Source organism: Scylla paramamosain, chromosome 2 (assembly GCF_035594125.1).
Source record: "Scylla paramamosain isolate STU-SP2022 chromosome 2, ASM3559412v1, whole genome shotgun sequence".
Taxonomy (NCBI): domain Eukaryota; kingdom Metazoa; phylum Arthropoda; class Malacostraca; order Decapoda; family Portunidae; genus Scylla; species Scylla paramamosain.
Genome location: NC_087152.1, coordinates 18,860,001 through 18,873,567, shown reverse-complemented (window position 1 = coordinate 18,873,567; position 13,567 = coordinate 18,860,001). Strand labels below are relative to the sequence as shown.

The window sequence follows — 13,567 nt, the reverse complement described above, 5'->3', positions numbered from 1 at the left end:
GCTTGATTTCTGATTGGGGCAGAGCAAACTTAGTATTGTTCAATGCCTCAGAAACTCAATTCCTGCATCTGTTAACTTGACACAACCTTCCAGATAATTATCCCCTTGTCTTCAATGACACTCAACTGTCCCTGTCTTCTACACTTAATATCCTTGGTCTGCCCTTCACATATAATTTCAACTGGAAACTTCACATCTCATCTCTAGCATAAATAGCTTCTATGAAGTTAGGCATTCTGAATTGTCTTTGCCAGTTTTTCTCTCTCCCCTAGCTGCTAACTCTGTACAGGGGCCTTATCTGTCCATGTATGGAGTATATTTCACATGTCTGGGGGGGTTCCACTCATATTGCTCTATTAGACATGGTGGAATCAAAAGCATTTCAACTTATTAACTTCTTTCCTTTAACTGACTGTTTTCAGCCTTTCTCTCATTGCTGCAATATTGCATCTCTTGCTATCTTCTACCACTATTTTCATGCTAACTGCTTTTCCAATCTTGCTAACTGCATGCCTACCTTCCTCCTGCGGCCTTGCTACACAAGACTTTCTTCTTTCTCTCACCCCTATTCTGTCCACCTCTCTAATCCAAGAGTTAACCAGTATTCTCAATCATTCATCCCTTTCTCTGGTAAACTTTGGAACTCCCTGCCTGCTTTTGTATTTCCTCCTTCCTATGATTTGAACTCTTTCAAGAGGGTTTCAAAACACCTATCCTTAAATTTTTTTACTACTGCTTTGAACCCTATTCAGGGACTGGCATCTCAGTTGGCCTTTTTTTTTATTGGATTTTTGTTGCACTTTGCTGGTGCCCCTCATATATATATATATATATATATATATATATATATATATATATATATATATATATATATATATATATATATATATATATATATATATATACTCGTATATATGATATACTAATACATCTGTATCTTAAAAACAAAATAAATTTGATCTGTGATAATAATCACAGCAATAGTCCTATTCAAATAAGAAGTCATGACAAAGGGGTTGTTTTAAACCTGACAAAAACTTACTGGACAGAGTGAGAACACTCCATACATGCCACTGTGCAACAGTCATCTTCCTTGTCCAATGATTCCTTTATTAATATGTTATTTTTCCTCTCTTCAGTTCTTATATTCCACAGAACTGAATTTTGCTCTGTTATACAGCTTCAACTTTAAATATATACTATGTTCCTGCATTAGCTCTTCCTCTTCTTATCCATACTAAATCTGATCATTTCTTTTTTGTCACATATGCCTACATATCAAAGGGGTTAACATAATAATTAAACAAAAAGTGCTAAATATTTAAAATTTATTTACCAAAAAAGTTAATTACTGAGTACCTTATTCTCGTAAGAATAAATACACTTTCAGCACCAACTATGTCATCAATCAGATGTTATAGTAGTTAAATATATTCATATATTTTTTTCTGTATCTAATAGTTTCTGAGTTGCATGTTAATAAATGAGTCACTTCTGTCATTATGTACATATTTTTGTTCAAGTCTAACTAAATTTTTTTCATTAGGAATGAAAACACTGTCTACATTAGTGAGAGAAATCCTAGGAGATTTGTGTTCTCTTCTTTTTCTTTTTCTTCCTAGTTTTGATGGTTCTAGATTTATAATTTCTGGATTAGAAGAGTAATTTTTTCTTTCTTGGATTACATCTGAGCAATAACTGCTTGAAGTCTTTGGATGTTCCACTGCTTTTTGTGGTCTGTGGGTTGTGAGTTGTGACACTGTGATTTCCTTACATATCATTAAATCACTACTATAATTTGCTGGAATAACATTAGTATAATTTTTTTTTTGATGTTCATGTTTGATTTTCTTGTCTAAAGGAGGCTTCTCATCTTTGATGGCAGTACAAGCACTTAATAACTGATGTGCTCCAACATATATTATTTCAATATCACTGGAATCAGAATCCTTGTCATCAGAAATAACTATTGGTGCCTCATCATCAGAAGTAATTATTTGTGGCTCATCATCATCATCATCAATAATTGTTACTTCCATATCTTCAAAAGAGTTCTTCTTTTGAATCTTAGAAGAGATTGGTTTTATTTCTCTTTTGGAAGGACAATTACTTTCTGATTTAATGAATGGGTCCATGTCAAATTTAACTGTTTCAGATGAAGAAGTCTTAGAGACATGAGTGTGAGGAGTTTCCTTAATATTCTCCTCTTTTACACTGCACATATCTGTAGAATACATGTAAGTTTCACTGGAGTCTCTAGCAGAATTCATTACCTCATGCAGGAATGATTTGGAAGAATGGATGTCAGGTAATTTACTTTTCACTTTTGAATACATATGTGATGGATGTGTACTGGTTTCATTACAGTCTATGATATCATTAGCTGTCACAGATAACAATGATTTATAAATAATGTCTGATGATTTATCAACACCACTAGCAAGTGTTTCAGCAGTATTTTTATCTTTTGAAATGCAGAGATCTGAAGAATATGTATTGGTTTCATCACTATCTATATCAGCATCAACTACCTCAGATGACACTGATTTGGAGACAATGTCAGTTGATCTAGTAACAAAATTGTCAGATGTTTTAGCAATATTTTCACCTGAACTACACACATCTGATGACTGTGTATGGGTTTCATTAAAACCTATATCATCAGCTATCACAGATAAAAATGATTCAGAAACTGTGCCTGGTGTTTCAACAACACTACTGTCTGATGTTTTGACACTATTTTCACCTTCTACACCATACACAACCATAGCATGTTCACTGACATCTGTTCTATTGTATAAAGCCTTAGGAGGTGGCTCTGATGAACACACTTCTGAAACATCTGTGCAAGTTGTTTCACTAGCACTGTCTTCTTTTGGTGTATGTTCTATTGAAGTTTTATGGATATTTTGAAAATGAGGTACTGTCACAGGGAAATTACGCTGATTGTCTTCTGCTGATGAGTTGCATGGGCATGATTCAGCTTGACTTAACTTACACCCATCTCCTAATTTTTTTGTGATGTCTGTTACATCTTGATGAGGAGACTGGTATTCTTTGGCACAAGACAGTTCCTCATCTGCTTCTTGGTCAAGATAAATCCAGCTGTCCATAAACAATGAATTTTCTTCTTCATCCTCAAGAAAAACTTGAAAATAATACTTGGCAAAATGGTTGGGGTTCCATTCTTCACTCTGAAAGGAAACATTTGTTTTCAAACTTTTTTCCTTTTTCATATTGTTCATTTTCCATAATCCATTATGTTGGCTTGGCTTAATCAAGGAAGAGTTTTGTCTATAGGGCATTACACTCATGAGGAAAGATAGGATTTAAAAACTGCAGATGATACAATTTTCCTGAACAAGGATAAATAGAAGCTGCAGTGAATAATTCTAGAAATATATACAAAAAAATTTCATGTGAAGTTAAATGCTAGAGCATGACTACAGTTTAAAAGCAACTCATACAATGAAGATACAATCAGGTTATATTACCAGAAAATGAGGAGTGAGCACATCATCTGATATGTGAAATGAGCACCAACAGACAATGGAGTGAGAGAGATGGACTATAAAAAAAAAAAAAGATGGATGGAAAGGAAGCTGAGGACAAAGTAAAGACACAGGAGTTAAACAAAATTAAGAAATCCTTTCATTGCAGCATTGTGATTTTTCCTCTAATATACAAGAGTGAGATATGCATGATTCATAAGACACATTGCTAAAAATTGTGCATGTGCTTACAAGGCCTTGTGTGGTCCTGCTTTCCTATCTACATTAATTTTATCAAATCTTTCATTTTGTGCACAATCTTTGCTGATACAACCTTTTCTTTCATTTCAGTATTTCTATGGAAATTTTTTTTATAATGCTTTGTTGTTTAAACATCTCCTTTTTTGTGTCCCAGTGTATCCAGATGCTTTTTCTCCCCTGAACCCTAGTTTTATTTGTTTCTTCAGTCCTATATAAGAATTTGTAAATCATTAGTGCCCTTTTATTTTCTTCATTCCAATGTTAGTACATCTATTTCTCTTAACCTTAGCTTTCTTCATAAGTTAATTCTTCCAACTTGGTTATCATTCTCTATATCCTTTATATATATATATATATATATATATATATATATATATATATATATATATATATATATATATATATATATATATATATATATATATATATATAGTGACAGGACAGCCAGTCTGATGAAATTTCACTCTGACCTTGGAAATCATCCTTTTAATTTCTGTGAATGTCCTGACAGAGATTCAATCTCCAGTGAAAATTTCTTATGGCATTCAAAATAGTCTACCTTCACATAAATTTCATTATTTTCATGCTTCAAGGTAGAGGATTATACATTCATCACATATGCTGTCACATCAGTACCACACAATAGCAGTATATTCCATTTTATCTGATCACTGTAGCAATTATCTTTCATTTCATAGTTTTATCCATCAACTGGGAAGTCTCTTTATTACATAATACTTGTGGACACTGAATTCCATTGTTCATTTCTTGTTCTGCTTATTGATTGCACAATTTTTGTAACTTGATATTTCTTTTGATAATCTTGCAGTATGTATACGTATTTATCCACAACAGGTAATTGTAACTTAGAGTGATCTACACTTATGTAGTCCCATCTCCAAATCTAGTACATCTACCCAGTCTTTTCTTCAAATGATGCACAGTCAATGCTGATTTTACCTTGCCATTTACTCCATCCCAGACTTACATGCCCAGTTATGTAATCCAAGGATCTCCCATTGCATATTTCCTTAATTTATTATTATTTTTCATATATATATATTTATATATATATATATATATATATATATATATATATATATATATATATATATATATATATATATATATATATATATTCTTTTTGTATATCCTCTTTTGGAATTTCCTTCCTCAACAACAGGCTCTCATTATCTTTTCTTCCACCCTGTTCATCAATTTGTAAATTGTGATCATCTCCTGTCCCTTCTTAACTTCATTTGCTAGTAAGCCTATTTCCTTTAATCTTTGTTTGTAAATTTATTCTTCCATCTTTAATATGCTCTTGGTTGTCACTATCCTTTTCAGTTTTTTCTTTTTTTTCTTGTGTGTGTGTGTGTGTGTGTGTGTGTGTGTGTGTGTGTGTGTGTGTGTGTGTGTGTGTGTGTGTGCACACGCACACGTGCGCATGTGAACTGTATCTAGTTATAATAAGGTCTCAGCTGCACACAGTTCTTGTTTTCATATCTACATTTGTCCAGTTTTTCTTTTCGTCGATGTAAAGAGCAGTATCGGGCTGGTACTGTGGAAGCTGCTATTTTGTGGTTGTGCATTTGAAGCCTGCTCAAGTTCAAAGTTTTCTCAACTGTCAGATGTTACTATCCTAGTGAGCAAGGGGTGGAGGCTTGCTTCAGCCAACAGGTCTTCCTGCTGATGCAGTCTAGATCAGTTCTTGCTGATGGCCTAGGCTAGAGGTCGGCAACCTGTGGCTCCGGAGCAGCATGTGGTTCTTTCAAGAGATGTGCAGCTCCTGCCACCTACATAAAATTGTCTAACTTATCGTAGGACACATAGAAAAATGAGAGAGAGAGAGAGAGAGAGAGAGAGAGAGAGAGAGAGAGAGAGAGAGAGAGAGAGAGAGAGAGAGAGAGAGAGAGAGAGAGAGAGAGAGAGAGAGAGAGAGAGAGAGAGAGAGAGAGAGAGAGAGAGAGAGAGAGAGAGAGAGCTACTGCTACTGCTACTACTACTCCTGCTGCTGCTATTATGACCTTTTCTTCAGTGAGAGATATTAAGACGTAATCAATTACTGGAGGAATGGCATTAGGGAAGAGGAAAACTGAAAATGAAAATAGAGAGTTGAATGACCGAGCATTTTGCCTTTGTTCAGAATTCTAAAGGGCATCCTTTGTGCCTCACATGTAGTGAAGAACTGGCCAACAATAAAAAACCTTGGAGGCATTTTCAGAGGAAACAATGACTTTGCTGAAAATTATCCAGTTGGAGATGCCAGAAAGCTGTGGAGGAACTGCAGCTCAGAGCAAAGCGGAGTCAGAATGTATTTGTGAAATGGGTGAAGTCCTCCAACGATAGATCTACTGCCAGTTCTGTGATAAGTCATGAGATTGCAAAATATGGGAAACCACATCAGGCGTAAGAGGCCACAAAAATAAAACTGTGAAAACCGAACATTTCTAGCCTTCATGAGACCTAGAACATCAACACTAGTAAAAGAGGATATTTAAAAGGCCAGCACGCTCACCAAGTGCCCTTTAAATTAATGCATTGATGGCATTTAAACTTTTCCCTAGAAACATCTTGCCTGAATCTAAGAGAATATGGAGAAAAACAGAAAACTCATTTTTTAAGGTAAACTCGTCCATTTGCGCCCCTTAAAGCAATTTGGAAAAGGAACAGACTTTGAGCTTGATATTGATATCATAAAAAATGCACTAACGAAAACGAAAAAAAAAAATCCTTTGAAGGACGTTTTCAAGAATTCAGAAAAGAAAAGGCCACGTTGTCAATTGTGATCAACCCGCTTGATACAGATACAGACTCACTCAATTTTTTAGCTTTTACTGGAGTGAATCAAGCATAACTGGAACTGGAATTAGCTGATTTGCAAGGAAAAGACTTGTAGACTTCAAAATTCAGAGGCATGGTCTCTGATATTGAAAACCTGGAGAAACAACATGCTACACTGGCATTTCAACACAAATGGACTGAATTGTCTGGGCTACAAAAATGAGATCAGATTGTGTATGAAGTGTGGAATTCCTTACCAGACACTTACAGACATGAAAAGATATGCCTTTGGCATTCTCCCTATTTTTGGATCTACTTATCTGTGTGAACAAGTGTTTTCTAGCATGAACTTTATAAAAAAAAAAAAAACTATGCAACCGATTGAATGATGCAAGCCTGCAGTGCTGCCTGAAACTCAAAACGACAACATATTTGCCAAACATTGAGCATCTCTCAAAAAAAACACAGGACCAGAAATCACATTAATTAAGACTTAATTCTCTCTCTCTCTCTCTCTCTCTCTCTCTCTCTCTCTCTCTCTCTCTCTCTCTCTCTCTCTCAACACTTCCATCCATTTCTTTTCTCTCTCTCTCTCTCTCTCTCTCTCTCTCTCTCTCTCTCTCTCTCTCTCTCTCTCTCTCTCTCTCTCCGGTTTAAACTCATCATGGTGACCAGATACTGATATAGTAAGTATACTTAACATGTTTGAAAAATAATATATCATATTTGTTTGCTTGCTGCCATCATAGAATTATAAAGTTAAATGAATGTCTCCCTACTTAATTATTATAATAGTTTATTTTATGACAGCTGCTATTTCTATTGATATAATCATCATTAATAATAATGATTATGGTAATATAATAATAATAATAATAATAATAATAATAATAATAATAATAATAATAATAATAATAATAATAATAATAATAATAATAATATTATTATTATTATTATTATTATTAACCACTACTACTACTACTGTTACTACTACTATGGTAAAATTTGTATGATTATTTTGTCTATGGTTATATTATTTAACTTTTGTATGGAGGAAATTTATTAGCTTTCATAATCTACATCTGTAGTAGGTTTTACGCTGTGGCTCCAGCAGCACTGGGTTCCTGTCAAGTCTGAAGAAAGTGGCTCTTCTCTAATTCTGGGTTGCCGACCTCTGGCATAGGCTGACTCAGGTCTCACTTGCATGAAGAGGGGCATTGCTTTCATTTATTAGTGACCTTTATCCTCTAACATTCCTTGTTTGTATCACCTTTTTCTTCTTGACTATTCAAGATATCTCCCTTTCCTCAACTTGTGTGCTATCAAATATGCAAGCTTTCTTGATTCCAGAAGTATGAATGGCCTCATAGGGTGTGAGGAATCATAGTGTATGATGAGCTACACATCTTGAGTTGATAGATCAATGCATGGCTGTTAAAAGTCTCTCTTTTCAATACCACCATTAACACAGTGCATCATGAGACAGTATGGATGGTGCTTAAATATATGCTTTTATCTCACCCCTTTCTTGTATTCTACCTGTTATTCTCAATCAACAGCTTAGTAAGATCATGAAACATAATCTTGTTTATCCCACATTTAAATGATTTGTCTCTATTTGTATATTATCCTAGCTATGTACCTATTTGTGTATTTACAAATTTACAAGACTAAATCACATTCATTGTGTGTGTGTTTAATTACCTAGTTATGTTTTACAGGAAAAGAGCTATGCTTGTGCTGTCCTGTCTCTATATCTATAAGCATCCAGCTTAACTTTAAATTCATGAATATTTGTTGCTTGTACCACTGTTTCATCTAAGTTGTTCCATATTTCTATGCTTCTATTTGGGAAACCACATTTCTTGATATTTCTTCTACTTGCTGTTTTCCTCAATTTCACTCCATGTCCTCTTGTATCTCGAGTCCCACACAAATAAGTCTTCTTTGTCAACTTGATCCTTACCCTTTAGAGCTCTGTATATAGCAATCAGGTCCCCTCTTTCTCTTCTCTCTTGTAATGATGGAAGCTTCAATCTCCTTAATCTTTCTTCATAGGTTAAATCTCTTAAACTTGGTACCAATTTGGTTGCAGATATTTGGATCCTTTCTATTTTCCTTATTTTCTTTTTATTATGGGGTGACCAAACAAATGTGGCATATTCCAGTTTTGGTCGAATCACATATTCCATCAACTATTTCATCATCTCTTCATCCATGTAGCAAATGCCCCTTTCATCTTTCTTAGTAACTCATAGGTTTCCCCAACTATTTTGTTTGCATGTTTTTTCTGGTGATAAATTATCACTTATTGTAATTCCCAAATCTTTTTCTTCTTTGGTTTTCTTAATTTCCACTTCTCCCATGGTGTAGGAATTAATCAGTCTTCTTTTGCTTTTTCTCAATTCCATCAACTTGCATTTCTTTGCACTGAATTCTATTTCCCTTTTCTTACACCATTTATATATCTTATTTAGATCTTTCTGTAATATTTCACAATCCATATTGTTTTCCACTCTTTTCAATAATTTTGCATCATCTGCAAACAGACTTATATAACTGTCAACCTCATCCATCATATCGTTGACATACACCAGAAACATTACGAGGGCTAAGACTGTCCCCTGTGGTACTCCACTTGTAACTCTACACCATTCTGATTTTTCTCCCTTAATTACTGTTCTTATTACTCTGTCCCTCAAGAACTCTGTAATCCAATTCAGTGTGTTACCTTGCAAATCTCCTATATTTTGAATTTTCCATAGCAGTCACTGATGATGTACCTATCAAATGCTTTTTTTAGGTCTAAATAAACAGTCTCTCTTGAATTATATCAATTGTTCTACTATAAAAGCTCACTAAATTCGTGACACAAGATCTTCCACTTCTGAAACCAAATTGTCTGTCAGTCAATGTATGTGTTACTTCTAAATATTCCATCCATCTGTTTTTAACTATTCTTTCCACTATTTTTGTCACCACACTTGTTAGGGACATTGGTCTGTAATTCAATGGATCTTCTTTACCACCTCCTTTAAAAATGGGCACAATATTGGTTCTCTTCCAGTCTAGAGGGATTTTTCCTTCCTTAAAAGAACATACTATAGTATTGTGTATACTTCCTGCCAGTTGTTCACAACATTCCTTAAGTATCCAGTTGGGCACTCTATTCGGTCCTTGAGCCTTACTTGCATCCAATTCTTTCATAATCTTCTTAATTTCACTTATGTTCACCTGTATCTCTCTCATCACATTGTCTCTGTGCCATGCTCTTTCTCCTTCAAATTTGCTTTCTTTGGTGAATACTGACTGGAAGCACTTGTTCATTAATGGGGAGTTTACAGAACTAGTGGTTGTCACCAGGTGGCAGCAGACACAAACTCTTCTCTCACATACAAGCAATGTCAGATATACCTACAGTGTTATTCTATTTACATGAAGATGCAATGGGCTTATATAATATATTTTTCTATGTAATCCCTTCTAAGTAGTAACACAAGTAAATTCAAACTCTTTTCATGAACAAATGTATATGAGTTGATTTTCTAGTGAATTGGCATTTAGATTTATTTGGTCATCTTAAGATTTTCAAATGAATACACTCTTGATTGGAAACGTCTTAATCTAGACGACAGTAAACATAAAGGCAACATGTGTGTGACAGTCAAAAGTCCAAATTACATGGATCTCCTTCCTAGTTTATGGAAACGGCAATTTTAATTAAAAAAATTGGCAACTCGAGTGTCCTGGCGATAGTAATGCTGTATCTCTAACCAAAACAAACACCTGACTCGGCTGCACTGGTTGAACTTGAGAAACACATAGTTGGGCAAGAAGTTGAATGTTGCTGCGGTGCCCATCTCCACTACGCTCTAAGCAATGGATTACAGTAGCTGGACACTACAACAGCAGCAGGATCACCTGAGAGATGTTTGTTTTGGTTCTCGATTACTTTGCCTTGTCACTTGCTTCATGAGAGGGATGCTAAAATCCCCACAAAAAAAAAAAAAAAAAAAAAAAAAAAAAAAAAAAGCCATATATCACGATGTTACTGAGTAGGTTGTGTCATACTATATAGCATAGTGTGATTTTTTTTTTTCATTGTCCAAATCAATAGTTTTTATACTTGTAATATGCTTTATTTAAGATAATGCTATTTAAGATAATTTGACCACATTCTCTCAATATTATCCATACCAGATATTGAAAAGTTGATACATCATTTCAATAGTATCATGATGATCAATGTTCTATGCATCTTTACACACCTGGGATTTACTACAACAATATTTTAGCTCTCTTCCCTACAGTTAGATGAGCAGCAACGACATCTAGCGGTTTAGTTCCGAAAACTCCCCATTCTGCTTGTAACCATGTACCTTCATATGTAATGTCATCTTTCGTTAATTTATCTATTGTTTGCCTGTTTTTCATCTTCCCATTCACATATCTGAAGAATAACTTTGGCTCATCTTTGCATTTGTTAACTATATCTTTCTCATAATTCCTTTCTTCTTCTCTCAGGATTATGATATATTCGTTTCTTGCCTTCTTGAATTCTTCCCATTTCTCACTTTCTCCTTTTATTCTCCATCTATTCTATGCTGCTTCTTTTTCTTTTCTTGCTGTTATACATCTCATATTAAACCATTTTTTTTCTTTTTCACTTCCTTTATTTTGATCTTTGGTACATATCTACTAACCCCTTCATTATAAATTTCCATGAATATATCCCACTTTTCCTGCATATTACTTGCCATGAACAGTTGTTTCCATTTAACCTCTGCAAAATATTCCCTCAACCTGATAAAATCTGCTTTCCTGTAATCATATCTCCCATTCCTGTAAATTTAATTCCTATTTTCTATTGGACCACTGCCTATACTGAATTCAATTAACAGATGGTCACTTTTACCTAGTGGGCACTGATAATTTATTCCTTCAATGATGTCCATTTCCTTTGTAAACAACAAGTCTAGCCTTGATGTCTCTTCATTACCCAAAAATCTTGTATTTTCTCCAATCCACTGGGTCATAGTGTTTGTCATTACTAAATTTAGAAGCATATATCCCCATGACTCTTCTCCCCCGTCCGTGGTCCACTCTTCCCAGCATACCTCCTTGCAATTAAAGTCACCCATAAGTGTTATATTGTTACTCTCTGCCAGTATTCTCTCCAAACAGTTACTAGTATCTCTTAACAATAATTTATAATCCTCTTGTGTCCATGTATTCGTCTTTGGGGGTACATAAGCCACTGCAAAATCTCTTTTTCCTTCTCCCTTCTGTTTTGTTTTAATTCTAATTACTTCTGCCATTCCTCCTCTCATTTTGACATCTTCCACTGTTATACTCTTCTTTGTAAGTAACATGACTCCTCCCCCTTTCTTATTACTTCTGTTGTTTCATTTAGTTTAACTTCAGTAATGCCCATGATGCCGGGATGTTTTATCTTAATATAGTTAATCAATTCTCGCAATGTTGATATCAAACCATTTATATTTGTATATGCCACTGCCAACTTTATATATTTCCATACATTATTTACATTTTCTATCCTTTTTTTGTCAGATACCACTTCCTGAGCCTCTCATCTTTTACCTTCCAACAGAACTTTTTTTTCTCTTCCTCCATTGTTCTTGTTTTTTGCCTTTGCTTCTTTTATTAAATTGTTTACCTTGAGTTTCTCCTCCTCATTCATGTCCCTCTTTATCCAAACTTTCCTGTATTGCTCTATCTTGTCCAGTTTCCACACATACGATATTACTTATATGGCTGTTGTTTGTGCCCTAAATTTTACTTTCAGTGGTCGCTCTCCTTCTGTATAATTCCCCATTCTATGCATTTCCTCAGTTTCACTTATCCAGTCCTTACCTTTCTGTATATTTCTTATAACGTCCTCTGCTACCTTTTTTTTTGTTCTTTTCCCTCTTGTATCTTACTGGCTCTGTTTCCTCTTTTAATCCATATATAACAATACATTTCTTTTTGTCTACTGAGTCCCTTACCATCAATTCCTTCTGTTTGATCACTTTCACAGTTACTTTACTTAAATCTGTCTTTTCCTTCTTTTGTGCTTCTATGATTTCTGTAAAATTAACTTTTTCTTCCTCTTTTTCCTTCCTCCAGATTTGATGTTCACTTTTCATCTCTATTGTTTTTTAACAATATCATTGTTTTCCTTCAATTTTGTTATTAGATCGGCACATAGTGATTTCAATTCTTTGTTTTCCTCTTCCAGGTCATGTTGTTTTTTTCTATTTTTTTCACTCTTTCAATAAGGTCACTGATCATCCTCTCCAATAAAACCACTTTCCTTGCATTTTTCCATGAAGTTCATGGTCTTCCTCAAATCCTGGGTATGGTGACCCTGTTGGCAACATTCCATTCTCACCAATGGCATCTGCCTTGCTGAAGCTTTTACTCATTTTATTACTTCTATTATTACTTAAATTTTCCCTTATTTTTTATTTCTGGAGACAGGACAACTTTACTTAAGCACAGCTCCTACCTGGGAATACATTCTAGGCTCAGAGTGGTGGCCATGGTCAAGCAAAATCTTTCTCTGCTGGAGCTTGGATTGCTGCTTGCTTACTTGACGACGAGACGTGTGTGTGTGTGTGTGTGTGTGTGTGTATTTGCCTAGTTGTGGTTTATGCAAGGGGAGGAATCTCATAGTATCCCGTCTCTAAATCTATCCAGTTTGGTCTTAAAACCATGGACAGTTACAGCATTGACAATGTCTTCACTGAGTTAATTCCATTTGTTCACACTTCTATAAGGAAAACTATACTTTTTGATGTCTCATCTATGGTTAACTTTCTTCAACTTCTTACTGTCCCCTTGTACTATGTGTCTAAATTTATAAAATGTTCTTTGTCCACTTTTTCCATAACATTTATCATTTATCAATTCTATCATTTATCATTTATCATGTTTATTAAATCCCCCTCTCTCTCCTATTTTCAAGGGTAGAAATTTCCAACATTCTTATTCTCTCTTCATAGCTCAACTTACTCAACTCCGGAACC

At 34.6% G+C, this 13,567-nt stretch overlaps 1 protein-coding gene across 6 annotated transcripts in view; it reads right to left on the bottom strand.

Moving 5' to 3' along the window:
• Nucleotides 1-1,311: 1,311 nt before the first annotated feature.
• LOC135111488 (uncharacterized) overlaps nt 1,312-13,567 on the bottom strand; it is a 39,526-nt gene continuing 27,270 nt past the window's right edge. For all 6 annotated transcript variants that reach the window (XM_064024815.1, XM_064024840.1, XM_064024823.1 and 3 more), the window contains one exon: nt 1,312-3,194. In XM_064024815.1, coding sequence (XP_063880885.1) covers nt 1,455-3,194 — 1,740 coding nt within the window. In that variant the 3' untranslated portion in view covers nt 1,312-1,454. The remainder of the gene's footprint in view (nt 3,195-13,567) is intronic.